Here is a 16,953-nt window from a genome sequence, read left to right as displayed (position 1 = left end):
TTCATATCAGCTCGCACAAAGTGCTTTTTGATAGAGGCGGTTCACATTGTTGCAAGTAATTGAATGGTAAGGTATTGGCTTAAGAGCTAATGGGTGATATGCATGCATATGCGAATCAGCTCCCCCCCCCCCCCCCCCGCCATTGGAAATGTATTTGCAATTCAAACAGATAACTAAACATTTGGCAGGAAATGTGGGATTTGTTGGCTGCAATCTTACACTTAGTTACCTGGAAGTAAGCCTCATTGTGCTCCTTGGGACTTATCTTTGAGTAGACATGCATAGACTTGTGCTGCCAGTTCCTCAATTGCCATTCATGTTCACTGGAGATATTTTAGGGGACCTTCCATACTTCAGCGCTCACTAACCCTGAGGTTCTCAGACTGTGGTCCACAGACCACCAGTGGTCTGCTTCATTCAGGTTGTCCATGGTGTGTCTGAAGAACACTTGCATGTTGAATTCTACAGCGTTCCAATTGTAAGACAGTAACCTTCATACAATATAAGACATCAAAGAAGTGCTAAAAATACAATTAAAAACCCTACAGCATCTAACCCAGCGCGTTACAGCAGGCAGGAAAGAATCATTAAGTGATCTGCCAAGGTCCTCAGCAACATTTAAGTGGTCCAGGTGGGGGGAAGCTTTGGAACTGCTGTCCTAACTATTATGACATCCTTCCTCAGGTAGTTGTTGGAGACAAAGTGATTCTGAATCCTGTGAATGCTGGGCAGCCACTACATGCCAGCAACTATGAACTCGCTGATAACCCAGGATGCAAAGAGGTACCAGGAATTGGGAGAAGGGAAGTGGTGTGAATATGGGATGTTAATGACAGTGGTCTGAGCTAGATTGCTATTTTAGATTCCACCCCCCCTGCTTACAGGACTTAATTTGGGGCTAGTTGTGTGTAACGGGTGCAGGTGGTGCTGTGGTCTAAACCACTGAGCCCCTTGGGTTTGCTGATCAGAAGGTTGGCGGTTTGAATCCCTGCGATGAAGTGAGCTCCCGTTGCTCTGTCCCAGCTCCTGCCAACCTAGCAGTTCAAAAGCATGCCAGTGCAAGTAGATAAATAGGTGGGAAGGTAAACGGCGTTTCTGTGTGCTCTGGTTTCCGTCATGGTGTTCCATTGCACCAGAAGCAGTTTAGTCATGCTGGCCACACGATCTGGAAAGCTGTTTGTGGACGAACGCTGGCTTCCTCACACTGAAAGTGAGATGAGTGCTGCAACCCCCTAGTCGTCTTTGATTGGACTTAACCATCCAGGGGTCTTTTACCTTTTATCTTAGTCGTGTGTAGCATGTGGATATTCTAATAGCTTATTGTTTTCCTAGGTGAATTCTGTCAATTGCAACACCAGCTGGAAGATCAACTTGTTTATGCAGTTCCGGGACCACATGGAAGAAGTGCTTAAAGGGGTAATAATGAGCGTGTGTCCGTCAGCCTTGAGTCGCTCTGCTGAGGACATCTGCTGAGTTTAGCTTGGCTTTCAAAGAACCTTGCTTTAGTGTTTGCTACATATGTAGCAGGGCTCCTGGTTTAAAACAAAATATGGTTTGTCACTAAACAAGCTAATTTCAAACCATAGGCCATGAAGCTGGTTGGTTTAACTTATCATTGTTTTGAACCAGGAAACCTGGTTTGCACATAATGGTAACTGGAAATTGTTTGAAAGGGACACTCGGCTTGGCAGTATTCCTCCTAATCTTGTGGGAGGAGGAGAAGGAAGCGGGAAGTGTTCAAGCTTGATGTTTTACTTGTCCTTGTTGAAGCTCATCCACAGAGCTCCAAACCATGCTTTAGTGTTACTTTCGGAGTGTACTGTTATTCCCTTGCGTTGCGGTTTCCCTAGACAGCAAGGGACTATTTTTGCATATCTTTTCTGTATTTGACTGACAGGGGGACGTGGTCAGGTTGTTCCATGCAGAGCAGGAGAAATTTCTCACCTGTGATGAATACAAAGCCAAGCTGCATGTATTTCTTCGAACTACCTTGCGGCAATCAGCCACATCAGCCACAAGCTCTAATGCACTCTGGGAAGTTGAGGTGAGTGCCAGGCCTATTTGCAGGTTTTTGCTTGCAGAAAGTTCCCTTTCCCTTTCCTTATATTGTTTATTTAATCTGAATGCATTATTACCTTAGCTTACATGGCAGGTCTATGTGTTTTGGTGTCCCAGTTTTGTGTCTCCCTGATGATCAACAACAGGAATGTCCTTGGGAGACAGCATTGCATTCTGGGTTGTTTTAAATAGTGACAATGAGGGATTAATTGTGCTCACACGGGCTTAGCCTTGGCATTTACTTTCAAAGCTTTAGACCAACCTTGGAACAAAGAATTTTTAGAAATTAAGCACTGGGATAATGTGAAATTTTTCAAGTTTCGAATTATTAGCTAAAATAAAGTGGTCTAAAGATTCCTATTGGATTACTCTGCACACCAGGAGATGGCACATAACTCCTACTGAAGCCTTCGGGGAGCTAAAGAGACCGGGTCTCCTTGCTATTGATGCCTCTTTGGTGACAAAGAATAGCCTCATCACAAGAGCCAAAGCAAGGCTAGAAAAGAAGAGTGTATTCTGAGTAAATGTATAACAATAGTGTCATCAGATAATGCTTTGTTATTACTCATTGTCAGAGTTTGCCTAACATTTTAAAAGCATCTCAAAGAAGAGAAAGGCTCTTGCTTCGCTTCTCAGCAAAATAAATCTGAAGGTGTTACCAAATGTTGATGTGTCCTTTGTTTAAATCTATAAATTCCATGACCAGAGCCAATCACAAGGAGGGCTTCTGTGCAGCATTGGTGACTAATGCTTTAGTCAAGTGGCATGGACAGCTCAGGTAGCCAGGTGGCCTTGAAGAGCCAGAGGATTGAAGCATTCCTGTGCTTTGGCCAGCACTTGCAAAAAGGCAAGTATCAGACCTGCGACTTACGACACACCGATTTTGCTTTCCAGGTGGTCCATCATGATCCCTGCCGTGGTGGAGCTGGGCACTGGAATGGCTTATACCGCTTCAAGCACCTTGCCACGGGGAACTATTTGGCAGCAGAGGTGAGAGGAACTGAGTAGACTCTAGCAGGTTCTGTGTAGGCTCTAGTAGGTTGTGGTTTGGGTTCCCTCCACTAATCAGCACTACGTTAAAGCTGAACTTCAAGCTAAAACTTGGCAATATGTTAGGATGAGTCATCTTATTGGCTCCATTTAGGGCGAACTCTAGAGCCATGCCTTTTGATATAGTATCAGTTGGCCTTTCCTCTTTCTTTAGCAAAGTGTCACAAACCCTAAAGCATTATAACATTCCAGAATTGCAGGCTGCATCACTATCTCCTCTGCACATCTCCCCGCTCCTGCAGGCTAAGTTTGACTGGTGGGTAAGGACTCTCACCTGTCAATTACCTGGTGTCCACAATGCTGCCCAGTGACCTGTACTTGCTTCCTTGTTATCCAGGCCTAATTGCCAGGCCAGATCCAGGCTCATGCCAGACCTGCCTACCTCACCCCCATCTTTTGCCCTGGTTGCTGTGAATGTAGGGTTGCCGACGTGGTGATTGTTCTGCCACGTCATAAAACAGTGTTGTACAGTGGTACCTTGGGTTAAGTACTTAATTCGTTCCAGAGGTCTGTTCTTAACCTGAAACTGTTCTTAACCTGAAGCACCACTTTAGCTAATGGGGCCTCCCACTGCTGCTGTTCTCATCCTGAAGCAAAGTTCTTAACCCGAGGTACTATTTCTGGGTTAGCAGAGTCTGTAACCTGAAGCGTATGTAACCCGAGATACCACTGTACTGGGTGGGGAGTTAGCATTGCACCCAAATTCTGCAGAGTGTACTTCATATTTTCCTGATCACAAACTAGGCAGATTTTAGTTCGTGCTTTCATATAAGCACATGCAAATTGAACTAGGTACTCCTGTCATCTGACTATGCTGTACTTCTTAAGTGAATGCATTCTTAACAGTATATGTTCCATATAAGTGACATCCTATGGAGAATACCCCAGGGCTCTCCTGCACTCTCTGTAGAGGGGCCTGCCATTTTTCTTATGGTGGACAGAGACTCTGCAGACTCTTCTCTGATGCTGTTTACACGAACAGCCATTCAGAAGTAGGAGTGTGTGACTGTACTCCAAAGCGGGGTCCACGCTCCTATTTCCTCCTTGCTCAAATTCCTCTGTCAGTAAGGAAGTTATGGTGCATTGTGAGGTTTGCTGTGCTGAAGCCACTCTTTATATGAAAACAGCTTAAGGGGAGCCGTCTTCTTTGAACTGATCTTGCCTTCACTGTTCTAAATGGTTCTTGGGTGACTCTAGGCTGCTCTCATAGCTCTTTCTTGCTTACAGTGATGGACCAGGGCCATAAACAATATTATTGCTGGTCTCTGCTGCTCATGCCAGGCACTTCCCAGCAACTCAAGCCTACTGGTACAGCCTCTTCTGTTATGAAGCCTTTCATCACTTTATAGCCGTTTCCCTTTCTCGGCTTGATTAGTGGCTACAGAGGAAGGATTCTCTTTGTTTGTTCACTTTGAGCCAATATCTGCTTTCCCTTTTAGTGGATTATGCTCAGTGTTTAGTAGCTCCAAAAAATGTGGCCTGGCAGGTTGCAGCTCACTCAAACATCTCTCGTCCAAATCCTGTTTCCTTGGGCCTTTGGATAGTATGGTGATCTGGCCAAAGCAGCTGAAGCAGCTGCACAGGTGTCTGAATGTGTAGCATTATAAACTGTGTTATTCCACCTCTGGACTTTTAGTGTCATATCACGGATAAAAAAATATGCTATTTTTATTTCTTCAACTTTCCAGGAAAACCCCAGTTACAAAGGAGACACAGGAGAACCAAAGTCCACGGTAAGTTGTCTGTTGCATTTGGCTTGCTTGTGATAGTTTGGCTTAGCCAGGCATAGGCAAACTTGGCCCTCCAGATGTTTTGGGACTACAACTCCCATCATCCCTAGCTAACAGGACCAGTGGTCAGGGATGATGGGAGTTGTAGTCCCAAAACATCTGGAGGACTGAGTTTGCCTATGCCTGGGCTTAGCAGTATGTAGGAGGCAACGTTTTAGATTGGGCTTTTAAAAAGTTCCCTTTCCTTTTTAAAACTATATTAAAAATAAAATAAAAATTGTCCGGTAGCATGTTAGAGACCAACTAAGTTTGTTCTTGGTATGAACTTTTGTGTGCATGCACACTTCTTCAGATACACAGTGTGCATGTACACGAAAGCTCACGGCTACCTACCTGAATCTTTTTAAAACTTACATTCATAAAATCATTAATTTATTTTTATCAATTTATTTATTACCCACCTTTCACACTGAGGCCTGAGGTGGGTGGGTTACAGCATTAAAAACAATACTAAAAACAAAACCATGGGGAGCATGAAGCATTCCTCTTAGTAATAGTTTTCACAGCACTCTTACCTCAGTGCCTCTAACTGGGTACCCAGGTTATGACATTATCAATGAAATTTCTATGCCAGTGTATGCCACAATGAATTGGCCTGGACAGGTGCCAGTCATTAATATTTTTCTCTCTCCCACCCTCCTCTTCTCTCCCTCTCCTCTGGCTTAAATTGCTTTAGAATTTTGTATCCCAAACTCATGCCCAGCAGCTGTGGAATACGAAAACTACATTTTGTTTGCTTTATTCTTCTATTTTAGACTTTTAGGTCGTGTGTGTGTATTGAAAGGGCATGTAAAAATGGCGGAATTTTAAAATTAGGACTAAATAATCAACAGTTCACTGAAATTGCAAGAAAAACCACAACACAGAGAACAGCAGCAATTACTGCAATAACAAAAACAAAATTGACTAAATAAATTTTCATACCTGGACTGGCTTGCTGTAGGTTGGTGCCGGAAGATCCCATAGCAAGTTCATGACCATTTTTGGTGCATGAACTTTGGTGGTTTTTGCTCACACATAACTGAAAAAAACCACACACCTTATTTTGGAACAGGCCGGAACAAGTCGCTCCAGTCGGAGATACACAGGGGAAAAGATCAAATATCGACTGGTGGCTGTGCCTCACGGCAATGACATTGCTTCCCTCTTTGAACTGGATCCCACCACATTGCAGAAGACCGACTCTTTTGTGCCACGGTAAGTTGCTTTATCCAGGACGCCCAAAGAATCCAAGCCAGAATGGAGATATAGGACATAATCCAGAGAGAAAGGCATTGCTGTGTGCAAACAGGAGGCATAAGAAAAGAAAGATTAAGAAGGTCCCTGCTGGATGAGACCAAAGGCCCAGCTAATTCAGCATCTTGTTTTCATAGGGGCCAACTCAATGCCTATGGAAAGTTCACAAGCATGACTTAAATGCAGCAGAATTCTTCCTACTTGTAATCCCCAGCAATTGGTATTAAGAGGCATACAGCCTTAGTTGAGGTAGAACATCACTCCTGCAGGTAGTCATTGAGAGAGCCTTATCACCATGCATTTGTCTCATTCTCTTTGAAAACCATCGAGGTTGGTGACCATCAGTCTACATCTTGTGGGAGCGAATTTCATTGTTCAGCTATGGGCTGTGTACTTTTTTTTGTCTGTCCTGAAACTTCTGAGTTCTTGCATTATGAGAGAGGGAGGAAAAGGTTTCTCTATCCACTTTCTCTACATGGGGCATAATCTTACGCACCAGGCAGAACAGGAGTGGAGCAGGCAGAGAATGCACACAACAGAGTAAATGCAAGTATGAAATAGGATTCAGAAGTGATGAGACTGTGGCCCATGGTCTGGGCACACAGCCCAGGAAGCTGTTTTTAGTGGCCTACCACTCATTTCCAAAATGGGGCATAGCACCATTGTTGTAAAGTTGTAGAGAAGCTCAGGAAAGTGGAAGAAGGGCACCTTCGTGTTTCCTCTCTAAAACCTAACAATGATTCTGTGCCAGAAGGAAAAAGCAATGCTTTTCAAAGGGGAGGAAGGACACATGGTTTTTGGAAGGGCTTTCCTCCCCATTACATAGTTAGAGTAAGAGGCTCTTCTCCTAGCCCAGGGTGTGATGGAGAGCAAAAGTGTTCAAAAAGGTGTCAGTCCAATGAGTGCAGTTCAGAGAGGAACTGTTAATCCCATTGAAATCAATGGAATTTACGGCTTTAACTGCTTCGGTCTCATTTAAGTCAGTATTTATATACTACTATATCATTAAAAATATCAAAGCAGTTTGCAATAATATCTATAATAAAAATAGATGCGAATTTAAAAACAAAGAACATCAACTAATAATCATGGAAAGATGTATTAAGTTAAAAGCCTGGCAGAATAGAAAAGTTCTCAGCAGGTGTTTGAAATTTGAAATAGAAGGAGAGAAATATCTTCTTCATTCTTACCTTCTTGTGATTTCAGGAACTCCTATGTCCGACTGCGTCACCTCTGCACCAACACTTGGATCCAAAGTACCAATGTACCCATTGATGTGGACGAAGAGCGACCCATTCGCCTTATGGTAAGTTTATTTCTGGGCCAGTGGCTGATTCTGCTATTAACAGAGAACTGGTCTTTGGTGAAGGGAGTGCCAGCTTGCAACAGGAACCAATCTGGCATTTCCACCAGCCCTGCTAGCATCAGGAAGGTGGCCCTGTGACTCTGTCCCACCACAAAGGCTGCTACTGCTTCTGACTGCTAGAAGCCTGTATGGGCAGTTCCACAGTTCTGTTTCTTGTGAGCTATCTTGGAAGCATCCAATACTGACTGCAGCTAAGAGACAGAGTTATGAGCTAGATGGATCGGTTGGTCATATTATTGTGGCAGTATAACATCATGCTTGATTTTATTTATTAAGACATTTCTTTCTTGCCTCTCTCTAAAAAAAATTGGACATGCAAGGTAGCTCACAATACAAGGAATACAATGAAATATATATACATATAAAAATACAGTGGCACACTATGCAACACCAACCATAAGAATCAGAAGAATTAAAATGATTTAAAAACAAACCAACCCATGAGCAGATTCATCGGCTAACCCCTCCCCCTGCTCAAAAAAAAGAGTCCAGAACTTATGTCTCTCACCCAAATCAGACACTCACTTGTCCTGGGCACTTTTTGATCTGGCACTGAAAAGAAAGGCTGGGGTGGATGGCATGTGCCTCTTGGACCAACATGGTCAGGGATAATGGGAATTGTAGTCCCAAAACAGCTGGAGGGCCAAGTTTGGCCATGCCTGTTCTAGGAGGTGTAAATTGCCAAGAAGCGCAGACTTGCTTATTTGGGGGACAAAACAAACTTTCGTATTGGATGACCAGGTTCTCTTTTTCAGCTTGGCACATGCCCCACCAAGGAGGACAAAGAGGCATTTGCCATTGTCTCCGTGCCAGTGTCAGAAATCCGTGATCTGGACTTTGCCAATGATGCCAGCTACATGTTAGCCAATGTAGTGGAGAAGATGAATGAAGGATTCCTCAGCCAGAATGACCGGAGGTAAAAATACCCCAAGTATTTTGATTCACTGTGCATGGGAAGGCAATGGTGGAATGGGATTCACTGACAGATGCAATCAACATGTGTGGTTTTAGGTCTATCAACTTGAAGAACCAATAGCAGGTTGCATTTTGCAGGGAAAAAAGTTTCATGTCCATGACGTAGCCTGAGCATTTTATTTTGATTTGTATAATTTGTCTTGAACACATAATTTGATGTTTCTTGCTGTAGAATTTGAAAATGTTGGATGTGGAATTTGGTGTAGCTTTGAATTGTAAGGAAACAAGGCAAATTATTAAGTTCGTAGTTCACATCTATGTTGATTTGGTTTCTTGTGTTCTTCATATGTGGGGTGTGTATGTATGGTGTTAACAGCCCTGGTTTGAGAGAGTGGGGTGGTCATTTATTGCTGACACTCACTATAACTTGTCTGGCAGGTTTGTGATCCAACTGCTGGAAGACCTGGTTTTCTTTGTCAGTGATGTGCCCAACAATGGGCAGAATGTTTTGGATATCGTTGTTACCAAGCCCAACCGGGAGAGGCAGAAGCTCATGAGGGAGCAGAACATTCTGAAACAGGTGATTGGGTCTAGAGAGAAAGACTTAAGATGGAGGCAAGATCATTGCGGTATTAAGTGGAATGTTTTTACTACTCTTCCAGCCACAATTCTTTTCTGAGGCTGCAAGGGAGTAAAGCACCTTACTTCTGAGTAAACATGTACAGACATGTCCTGTACCTGCACCTTTCTCCAACCTTTCTCCAACATTGGAGTATGTGGTTATCCTGGAATTTGTTATTCTTCCAAGTTGTTCCAACAGGAAAAGCTTTGCTTTATAATGTTGCAACTTAGCTTTAGAAGCTTTGTCCCTGACAGTTGGAGGAGCAACTGCCTTCTTGTAGCTTCTGACTGCTTGTTCCACTGTGATAGGGCATCAGAGGAGCTCAGTCTCCATTTTCAACATTATTTTGTATTTTTTTGAGCAACAGGCAGGAACCTTTTTCTCCGCACCTGGACCTAGATTAGGTAATCATAGTAAGGTGAAGGGAGCCTGCCATTACGAATTCCTCAGAATGAAAAGTTTATTCTACTTTGTCTGTTGCCTCAGTTTAAAGAGGGAAGGGGAGGAATGACCACTTTAGAACAGCGCCTTTCTGGAAGTGCCTCTGTAAACTGTGAGATGTTTTAACTCCCTTGTATATGTACCCCTAATAACTGAAGGGAATGTAGCCCAGTGGATCAAAAAGGTCCTTAATAAAGACACAGAGGCCAAGGTGGAGCATGCCGGAGGCGGGTGCAAGATAGCCATTATCATGAGGTATCTTCCTCACCATCTCCTAGTCTTGGTCCATTTCCATGGATGTTAAAGAGCATGGGGATGGAATAGGACCCAATGGGACCCCACAGCACAGCCATCATGGGGCCTAACAGAAGTCCTCCACGGCCACTCTCCAGAACTGGTTCTGCAGGTTCTTTTCAGTTTGGTAACTTCCATTTCCATTGGGTAGATCTTTGGGATCCTGAAGGCCCCATTCAAGGACAAGGGTGGGGAAGGCCCACTCGTACGACTGGAAGAGCTGTCTGACCAGAAGAATGCTCCCTACCAGTACATGTTCCGTCTCTGCTACAGGGTGTTGCGGCACTCCCAGGAAGACTATCGCAAGAACCAGGTAGGCCTTCACCGACATGAGGACATAAGTCTGTGGGAGATAGAACTTGGGGGTTCTATTTTTCTGAGACCTTTAGGCATAATGGTGATGCATGTGGGAAACAAAGCATTCAGACAGTGAGGAATTAAGACTTGCAGTTCTAACTCGGGTGCGTTGTCCTCGTCCCACAGGAGCATATTGCCAAGCAGTTTGGCATGATGCAGTCCCAGATTGGCTACGACATCTTGGCCGAGGACACCATCACTGCCCTCTTGCACAACAACCGCAAGCTGCTTGAGAAACACATCACCAAGACGGAGGTGGAGACATTTGTGAGCTTGGTGCGAAAGAACCGGGAACCCAGGTGTGTGTCACCCCACTGGCAGGGAAGCAGCCAGAGCTGCCAACTTTAGAACCAGGCCTTTTAATCTGCAGCAGTTAGCAGGTGATAATATTTATCTCCATGGAGCTTTAGCTGCTAAATCAAGCTATTGCTAAAGACTGAAAAATGAGTCTGCCTTTTCTGGCTAGCTGGTGATCCTAGATACAGTTCAGGGTACTAATACGGAGGGAAATGTATTTCCCAATGCTTTTACTTTTTCCTTCCATGTGGTACATTCTATGGCAGCTGTATGTTGTGGCAATGCCTCTTGCATGCTTGGATGGAGGCTGGAGATTTGGGCGTGGGTATATGTGAGAACCTCTGAAGGTTGCCATATAAAGGGTCCCACACCTTTTGCTCCCCTTTTGCCTCTGCCATCACTGCCCTGCGGACCCTTGGAAAGGTTCCCCCGAGAGAACGTGGCTGAAAAAGGTTCCCTTCTCCTGCTGTATGGGAACTCTACCCTTTTTGTCAGTGTGAAAAACCACAAGCCAGTCACTCTCCTAGGTTTGTTTGACTAAAGGGAACTGAAGTGCTGTGGATATAGTGAGGCTGGCAACAGATTGTTGGAGGGTAGCTGTGTTAATCATGTAGGTGGAGGAGTTGAAGGAACTGTGGCAGTAAATGCACAGGAAAACTGTTCAAAAGGATGGTCTGAATCAGACAAGGTGGAAAAAAAACTTACACAATGAGTGTTGATGGCTGAGATAACAGATGCATCGGGTTGTCCTTAAATATAAAACCTTGCAGCAGGATTTACTTTTATGTATCCCTTTCTATGATGTTAAGAATGACGTTCTTGATGTTTGATTGCTATGTGTCATTGTGGGGTCAGGAAGATGATTGATTTCCTGTCCATAATCCAGCCAAAAGCAGCTCAGATACACCTGGGCGGAAGGTAGTCCTTGTAGGTTGTTTGGAAGATGATATGATAAAACCTCTCCTATGTCTCCTAGGTTTTTAGACTATCTGTCAGATTTGTGTGTGTCAAACCATGTGGCCATTCCCGTCACTCAGGAACTGATCTGCAAGTGTGTGCTGGACCCCAAGAACACTGACATCCTGATCCAAACTGAGTGAGTATCTAGAGAGCCCTGTTCCTTTGAACACTGGAGTTGCCTTAGTCTTCCGCTTAGAAATTACCTTATCTGAGAAGGGTCACTTTCAGCCCATTATCAGTTAAAAATGGGAAGAGCACCCCATATAAATAAAAAAACCGAGTACCTTGGATCAATGAGTAAAACAAGTTAATGAAGAAGGTATTGAGAAGAGTTCTAATCTTTGATCTTACTATATACTTGATTTAATATTTGTATGCTGCTTTTCCAACCACAAAAGGGAGCTTCCAGGAAACCTGTTTATTGAGCATTTATGCTGATTCGTTTGCATGGAGGTTAGAGGATGTGGCATCAAAGGAAGCTTCATCCCACACTTTCTAGTGCATCTCCCTATCACTTTCCTTATTTCAAAAAGTCTGATCCTTTGAGGAAGTGGATTTGTTGCCCAATTAACTTTGACTCTGCAGCCTGAATTTGCCAGATGTCATTGAATCCTATCTGAAAATCGTAACAGTCTGAAAGTGCCCTAAGTTGAGCTCTGAGTGGCTGCCAACAGTAACAAATACACACAGCAATAACAGATAAAAACAACACTTCATCAGTCTAATGATATAAACAAACACAAGAGCATTTCAGTAAGCAAAATCCAGCAATTCAGTAAAAAAGGACACAGTTCAATACAAACCTGTAATAATTCAGAAACAGTTCATTTCGGCAAATTCCAACTGTGAGTTATGATGTTATGTCCAACTCAAGTCTGAGGGTTGCCTTCCAAAACATTTCTCTGTACTGTGAGTGGACAATCAACAAAGTACAGTTTCTTCCAGATTTAGTTATTTCTCCAGCGTGAATGAGGAGAATTACAGACAAATGGTGCTGATTACGGAGGAGGCATTATATTATAGCCTCTCTGAAGGAGTCAGTGTATCCTGAAGATTAAATTACTACATCATAATGTGGCCATTATTGGAGCCTCGTTCTGTAGTCAGAAAGCAAATTAGAAAAATAATGGACAGATTAATAGAAAGACAGGAAGAGGGAGAGACAGGCTATCATTGTCTGCCAGCTGTAATGTCAGTTGCTGGAAATCACAAGCACTGTTGCATTCAGATCCTCTTTGCGGGTTTCCCAAAGTCATTTAGTTTGCCACTGTGAGAACAGGATGCAGACTCTTCGTAAGTTCTTATGGGTGGAGAGGTGTCCCTTACCAGCTTTGAACTGGCCTAGGGGTTAAATGGCATTCGGTGGGTTCCTTTTTTCCTCTTCGTTGCCATTCTACCTGTAAAGTGGTAATCTTATGAGTTGGTTCAGTGTCCCATTCTGCTCTTCCAGGTTAAGACCTGTGAAGGAGATGTCCCAGACTCATGAGTACTTGAGTATTGAATTTTCGGAGGAGGAGGTATGGCTGACTTGGAGTGACCGAAACAACGATAACCATGAAAAGAGCATCCGGCAGCTGGCCCAGGAAGCACGAGCAGGCAATGCCCACGACGAGAATGTCTTGAGCTACTATAGGTAACAAGTGGTTCTCCATTGGTATTGGTTCCGCCTGGTCCTCGACCCACCCTTTTCCTCTTTAGCAATTATTGCCTGTTACCCTAAGTCAGGCTTCCTCAACCTCACTTCTCCAAATGTTTTTGGCCTACAACTCCCATGATCCCTAGCTAGCAGGACCAGTGGTCAGGGATGATGGGAATTGTTGTCTCAAAACATCTGGAGGGCCGAGGTTGAGGAAGGCTGCCCTTAGTAGCAATCCTAAAACAGTCTTCTTAGCACGTTTGTTTTTAAATAGAATTTTAGTCACTGTGTTGTGATGATGGCATTTGTAGGCATAATTTGATTTCCCCTCTGTTGTATACATATTGGCTGCGTCATGGTGTAGTGTTAATCTTTTAGTGGCGTGGGGTAGGAGCCGTGCTTCCCCCCCTGGGGGTACTCAGAGGTAGGCATACCCCTAAACATTTTGTCAATCTTTGTACTTTTGTCCATTTACTGTATTTAATTTTCCTGATTTGAACTATAAAATGGTTATTTTCTTGAGTCAAAATGAGAGTGCCTCTAAACATTTTTAAAGAAAAAGAAGCATTGGATAGGAGTCTTCCTGTTTATAATACTGCAGAATGATCACTTTTAGTAAATGTTGCTGTTTTATTCTTTTGATGTTTGTTTCAAACTTTTGCATTTGCAAGTCTTTTTGTTAAACAAGACCAAGTGAACTGCCTTGGAAGAGTCTTCGACTTTACTAATTATTAATCTGCTCTTCTTCTTCTTTTTTTACTTTCCACACATGCTCATACTTACGTGACTTTTTCTCTTTTCACTCTTTGTCTCCTCTCCACCCCGGCTTTTGCCCTTTACAGATACCAGCTGAAGTTGTTTGCCCGCATGTGCATGGATAGGCAATACTTGGCCATTAAGGAAATCTCCAAACAACTGGGAGTGGAGCTCATCTTCCTCTGCATGGCGGATGAAATGTTGCCCTTTGACCTCCGGGCATCCTTCTGTCATCTCATGCTGCATGTACATGTGGATAGGGATCCACAGGAGAAAGTGATGCCCGTGAAGTTTGCACGTCTGTGGACTGAGATTCCTACAGCCATCACCATCAAAGAGTAAGGAATATCTGGAGGACAAGGGGATGCATGTATGAGGGGGGACCATAGCAACTAGGACAGTGTTCTTCAACATTAGATCTCTGGTGTTGTTGGACTGCAACTCCCACCATCCCTAACCATTGGCTAAGCTGGCAGGGGATGATGGGATTTGTAGTCCAGCAACATTTGGAAACCAAGGTTGAATAACTCTAATCAAGGAGGTTCTAGGTGCATATCACTGGTCGCAGTAATTATTATTATTATTATTATTATTATTATTATTATTATTATTATTATTTAAATGATGCAAAAATGGTGTACATAGGGGGGAAATAAGAAATGGTTTGAAAATAGTGTGCATGGGGAAAAAGAGGGTGGGAGAGCAGGAAAAAATGGCCAGCAACCTTTGTGAGAATGTTTGGGTGTGGAAGAGGCAGTTGGAGAGGGTGATCGAAGGAGGTCAGAGAGACTTGAGGGGTTTGCAGCAGTTTTTAAAATGGGTTTTTAAATGGTTTTCTAGGGTTTTTTTTAAATGATTTTCTAGGGGGGATGGTACTGGCTTTATGCAGGTTTGCTTATATGTGCAATGGCCAGAAACTCAACCTCCCCGTAAATTACCTGTAATTCAATGTATTCAGAAAGCCTAGAGTTGATCTGTGTTGGAGATTAGGTACCTCATTCATTCATTTATTTATTCATTCATTCAATCTCCTTTGCAGCTATGATGCCAATGTGAATAGCTCAAGGGATGACAAAAAGAATAAGTTTGCCAGCACCATGGAGTTTGTGGAGGACTATCTCAACAATGTTGTCAGTGAGGCAGTGCCCTTTGCTAATGAAGAGAAGAACAAGCTCACTTTTGAGGTGAGTTTGCCTTTGCCATATTCTGGGAGTTTGGCCCTGGCATACCTTGCTGAATGTAAGCAGTTCTGGGTCTGATCAGTGCCTGGATGCGAACCCCATGTACATTGCCTTGGATTCTGTGATGGAAAAAAGATGGGATATAAATGTAAGAAAACAAATTAATAAAATAGTTGCACTTGGATGTCCTATCTTCTGTTTTTCCATAGGTTCTGTCTACACTGGGAAGAAATCCAGGTTATATTTTGCGGATCTGGGGGTTGCCTTTGTTTCCTGTCATATAATGGCAGGCTGAAAAATTGGGTTCTTTCTTGTATTTTAGACAAGCGTTTTTGGGTTCCTTTTGAGTCTATATTGTTACTACTATTTAATATCTCACATAACACTGAAATAATATAACTGTGTGTGACTGTCTCCTTCCCACAGCCCTCATGAACTGGGCATGTGAGTTTTTAGGTACACAATCAGTTCTGGTACAATTTGTCAATAACAATGTGTATCACTTCTGTGGGATTTGGTGTATTTCCATTCACATAGTGTTTTGTTGTGTGTCAAATCAGTGTCTTTTAAAAGCCGTTAAACACCATTAGCCAAGCCCCATTTTCCAGATTCCTCTCCCCACCTCTCCAGACATACCACTTCCTCCAGCACTGGGTTTAAGGTTTTTTCATGGCTTGAGCCATAATATAAAGGGGGAAAAATCCATGTGACACAGTCAGATCTTTCAAAGTTTTGCTAAAAACAGCCTCCATGGCACCAGTGGTAGTTAAAACAAAACAAAACAAAATTTCCTCTCATGCCATTTACCCACTATGACGTTACAGTGGTACCTCGGGTTACAAACGCTTTGGGTTACAAGCACTTTGGGTTACAAACTCTGCTAACCTGGAAGTAGTACCTCGGGTTGAGAACTTTGCCCCAGGATGAGAACAGAAATCACGCGGCAGCGGGGTGGCAGCGGGAGGCCCCATTAGCGAAAGCGCGCCTCAGGTTAAGAATGGTTTTGGTTAAGAACAGACCTTTGAAACGAATTAAGTTCGTAACCCGAGGTACCACTGTATTCCCCTTTTGTGAAGTTGTTATTAACCGGGGGGGGGGGGGGGGAATATACAGGTACAATGAATACCTGTATGTCCCCCCCCCAGGTAATAGCAGCTTCAAAAACGTATAATCTACCTTCCCCAATGCTGCAAGCTGAATTCAGATTTGGGCTCAAGTAGCTGTTTTTAACAAAAGTAAAAGGCACAGGGAGATCTGGTCCACAAGCTCTTTCATGTCACATGTAATTTGGCCCCAAGACCGAGGAAGAACTAGTTCTCTTTGCTGCCACCGTCAGGTGGCACTATCAGGAAAATAAATTGCCACTGGATGGCTTTTGACACCACCAGCTCTTATTGACCTCATTGGTAGTTTGGGGCATTTTTCAAGAGCGTTTTGAAGTTTAGAGTGTTTCATCTTCACTAGTTTGATAAAACCTCTCTCTCCCCAGGTTGTCAGTCTTGCCCACAATCTCATCTACTTTGGCTTCTATAGCTTTAGTGAGCTGCTGCGCTTGACACGAACTCTTCTTGGCATCATAGACTGTGTCCAGAACCCTCAGCTGATGATGCAGGCCATGTACAATGATGATATGACTGGTATGTCTAGTGAGTCTTTGTCTTATTGAGCCAAGGGCGAATGCCATCATTTAAATTAAAAATAACATCTATTTGTAAATGCTGCAGTCTAATAAAGCACTGCAAGGCTATGGTGTTAGACAAGGGTTGTTTGTCTTAGGTAGGACAGACGTGTGGCTCTCAGATGTGGCTAAACTTGAACTCCCATCATCCCTAACCATTGCCTATGCTGGCTGGGGCTGGAGGGAGTTGGTGGTCCTACAACATCTGAAGGGCCAGATTCCCCATCTCTGTTTTACGAATTACGGAAGAAGCATAATTCATTCCATGAACCTTGATAGGCCAGAAATGGTTAAAGTAAAACCCCACAATTCACCT

General features: G+C 43.4%; 2 protein-coding genes across 2 annotated transcripts in view; both read left to right on the top strand.

Moving 5' to 3' along the window:
* ETV7 (ETS variant transcription factor 7) overlaps positions 1-16,953 on the top strand; it is a 741,840-nt gene that overhangs the window by 201,387 nt on the left and 523,500 nt on the right. The gene's annotated exons all lie outside the window — the stretch shown is intronic.
* The window catches only part of ITPR3 (inositol 1,4,5-trisphosphate receptor type 3), a 97,347-nt gene that overhangs the window by 44,897 nt on the left and 35,497 nt on the right, over positions 1-16,953 (top strand). The window contains exons 6-21 of the mRNA XM_083744902.1: positions 685-783; positions 1,333-1,416; positions 1,898-2,044; positions 2,953-3,048; positions 4,797-4,841; positions 5,953-6,095; positions 7,341-7,440; positions 8,256-8,416; positions 8,854-8,995; positions 9,924-10,085; positions 10,256-10,428; positions 11,403-11,522; positions 12,837-13,019; positions 13,865-14,116; positions 14,818-14,962; positions 16,449-16,596. Coding sequence (XP_083601028.1) covers positions 685-783; positions 1,333-1,416; positions 1,898-2,044; positions 2,953-3,048; positions 4,797-4,841; positions 5,953-6,095; positions 7,341-7,440; positions 8,256-8,416; positions 8,854-8,995; positions 9,924-10,085; positions 10,256-10,428; positions 11,403-11,522; positions 12,837-13,019; positions 13,865-14,116; positions 14,818-14,962; positions 16,449-16,596 — 2,200 coding nt within the window. The remainder of the gene's footprint in view (positions 1-684; positions 784-1,332; positions 1,417-1,897; positions 2,045-2,952; positions 3,049-4,796; positions 4,842-5,952; positions 6,096-7,340; positions 7,441-8,255; positions 8,417-8,853; positions 8,996-9,923; positions 10,086-10,255; positions 10,429-11,402; positions 11,523-12,836; positions 13,020-13,864; positions 14,117-14,817; positions 14,963-16,448; positions 16,597-16,953) is intronic.

This window comes from Podarcis gaigeae (genome assembly GCF_964106915.1).
Source record: "Podarcis gaigeae genome assembly, chromosome: 6".
In the NCBI taxonomy this organism is placed as follows: Eukaryota; Metazoa; Chordata; class Lepidosauria; order Squamata; family Lacertidae; genus Podarcis; species Podarcis gaigeae.
The sequence above is the reverse complement of the archived record's forward strand: the minus strand, read 5'-3'. Positions and strand labels throughout refer to the sequence as shown.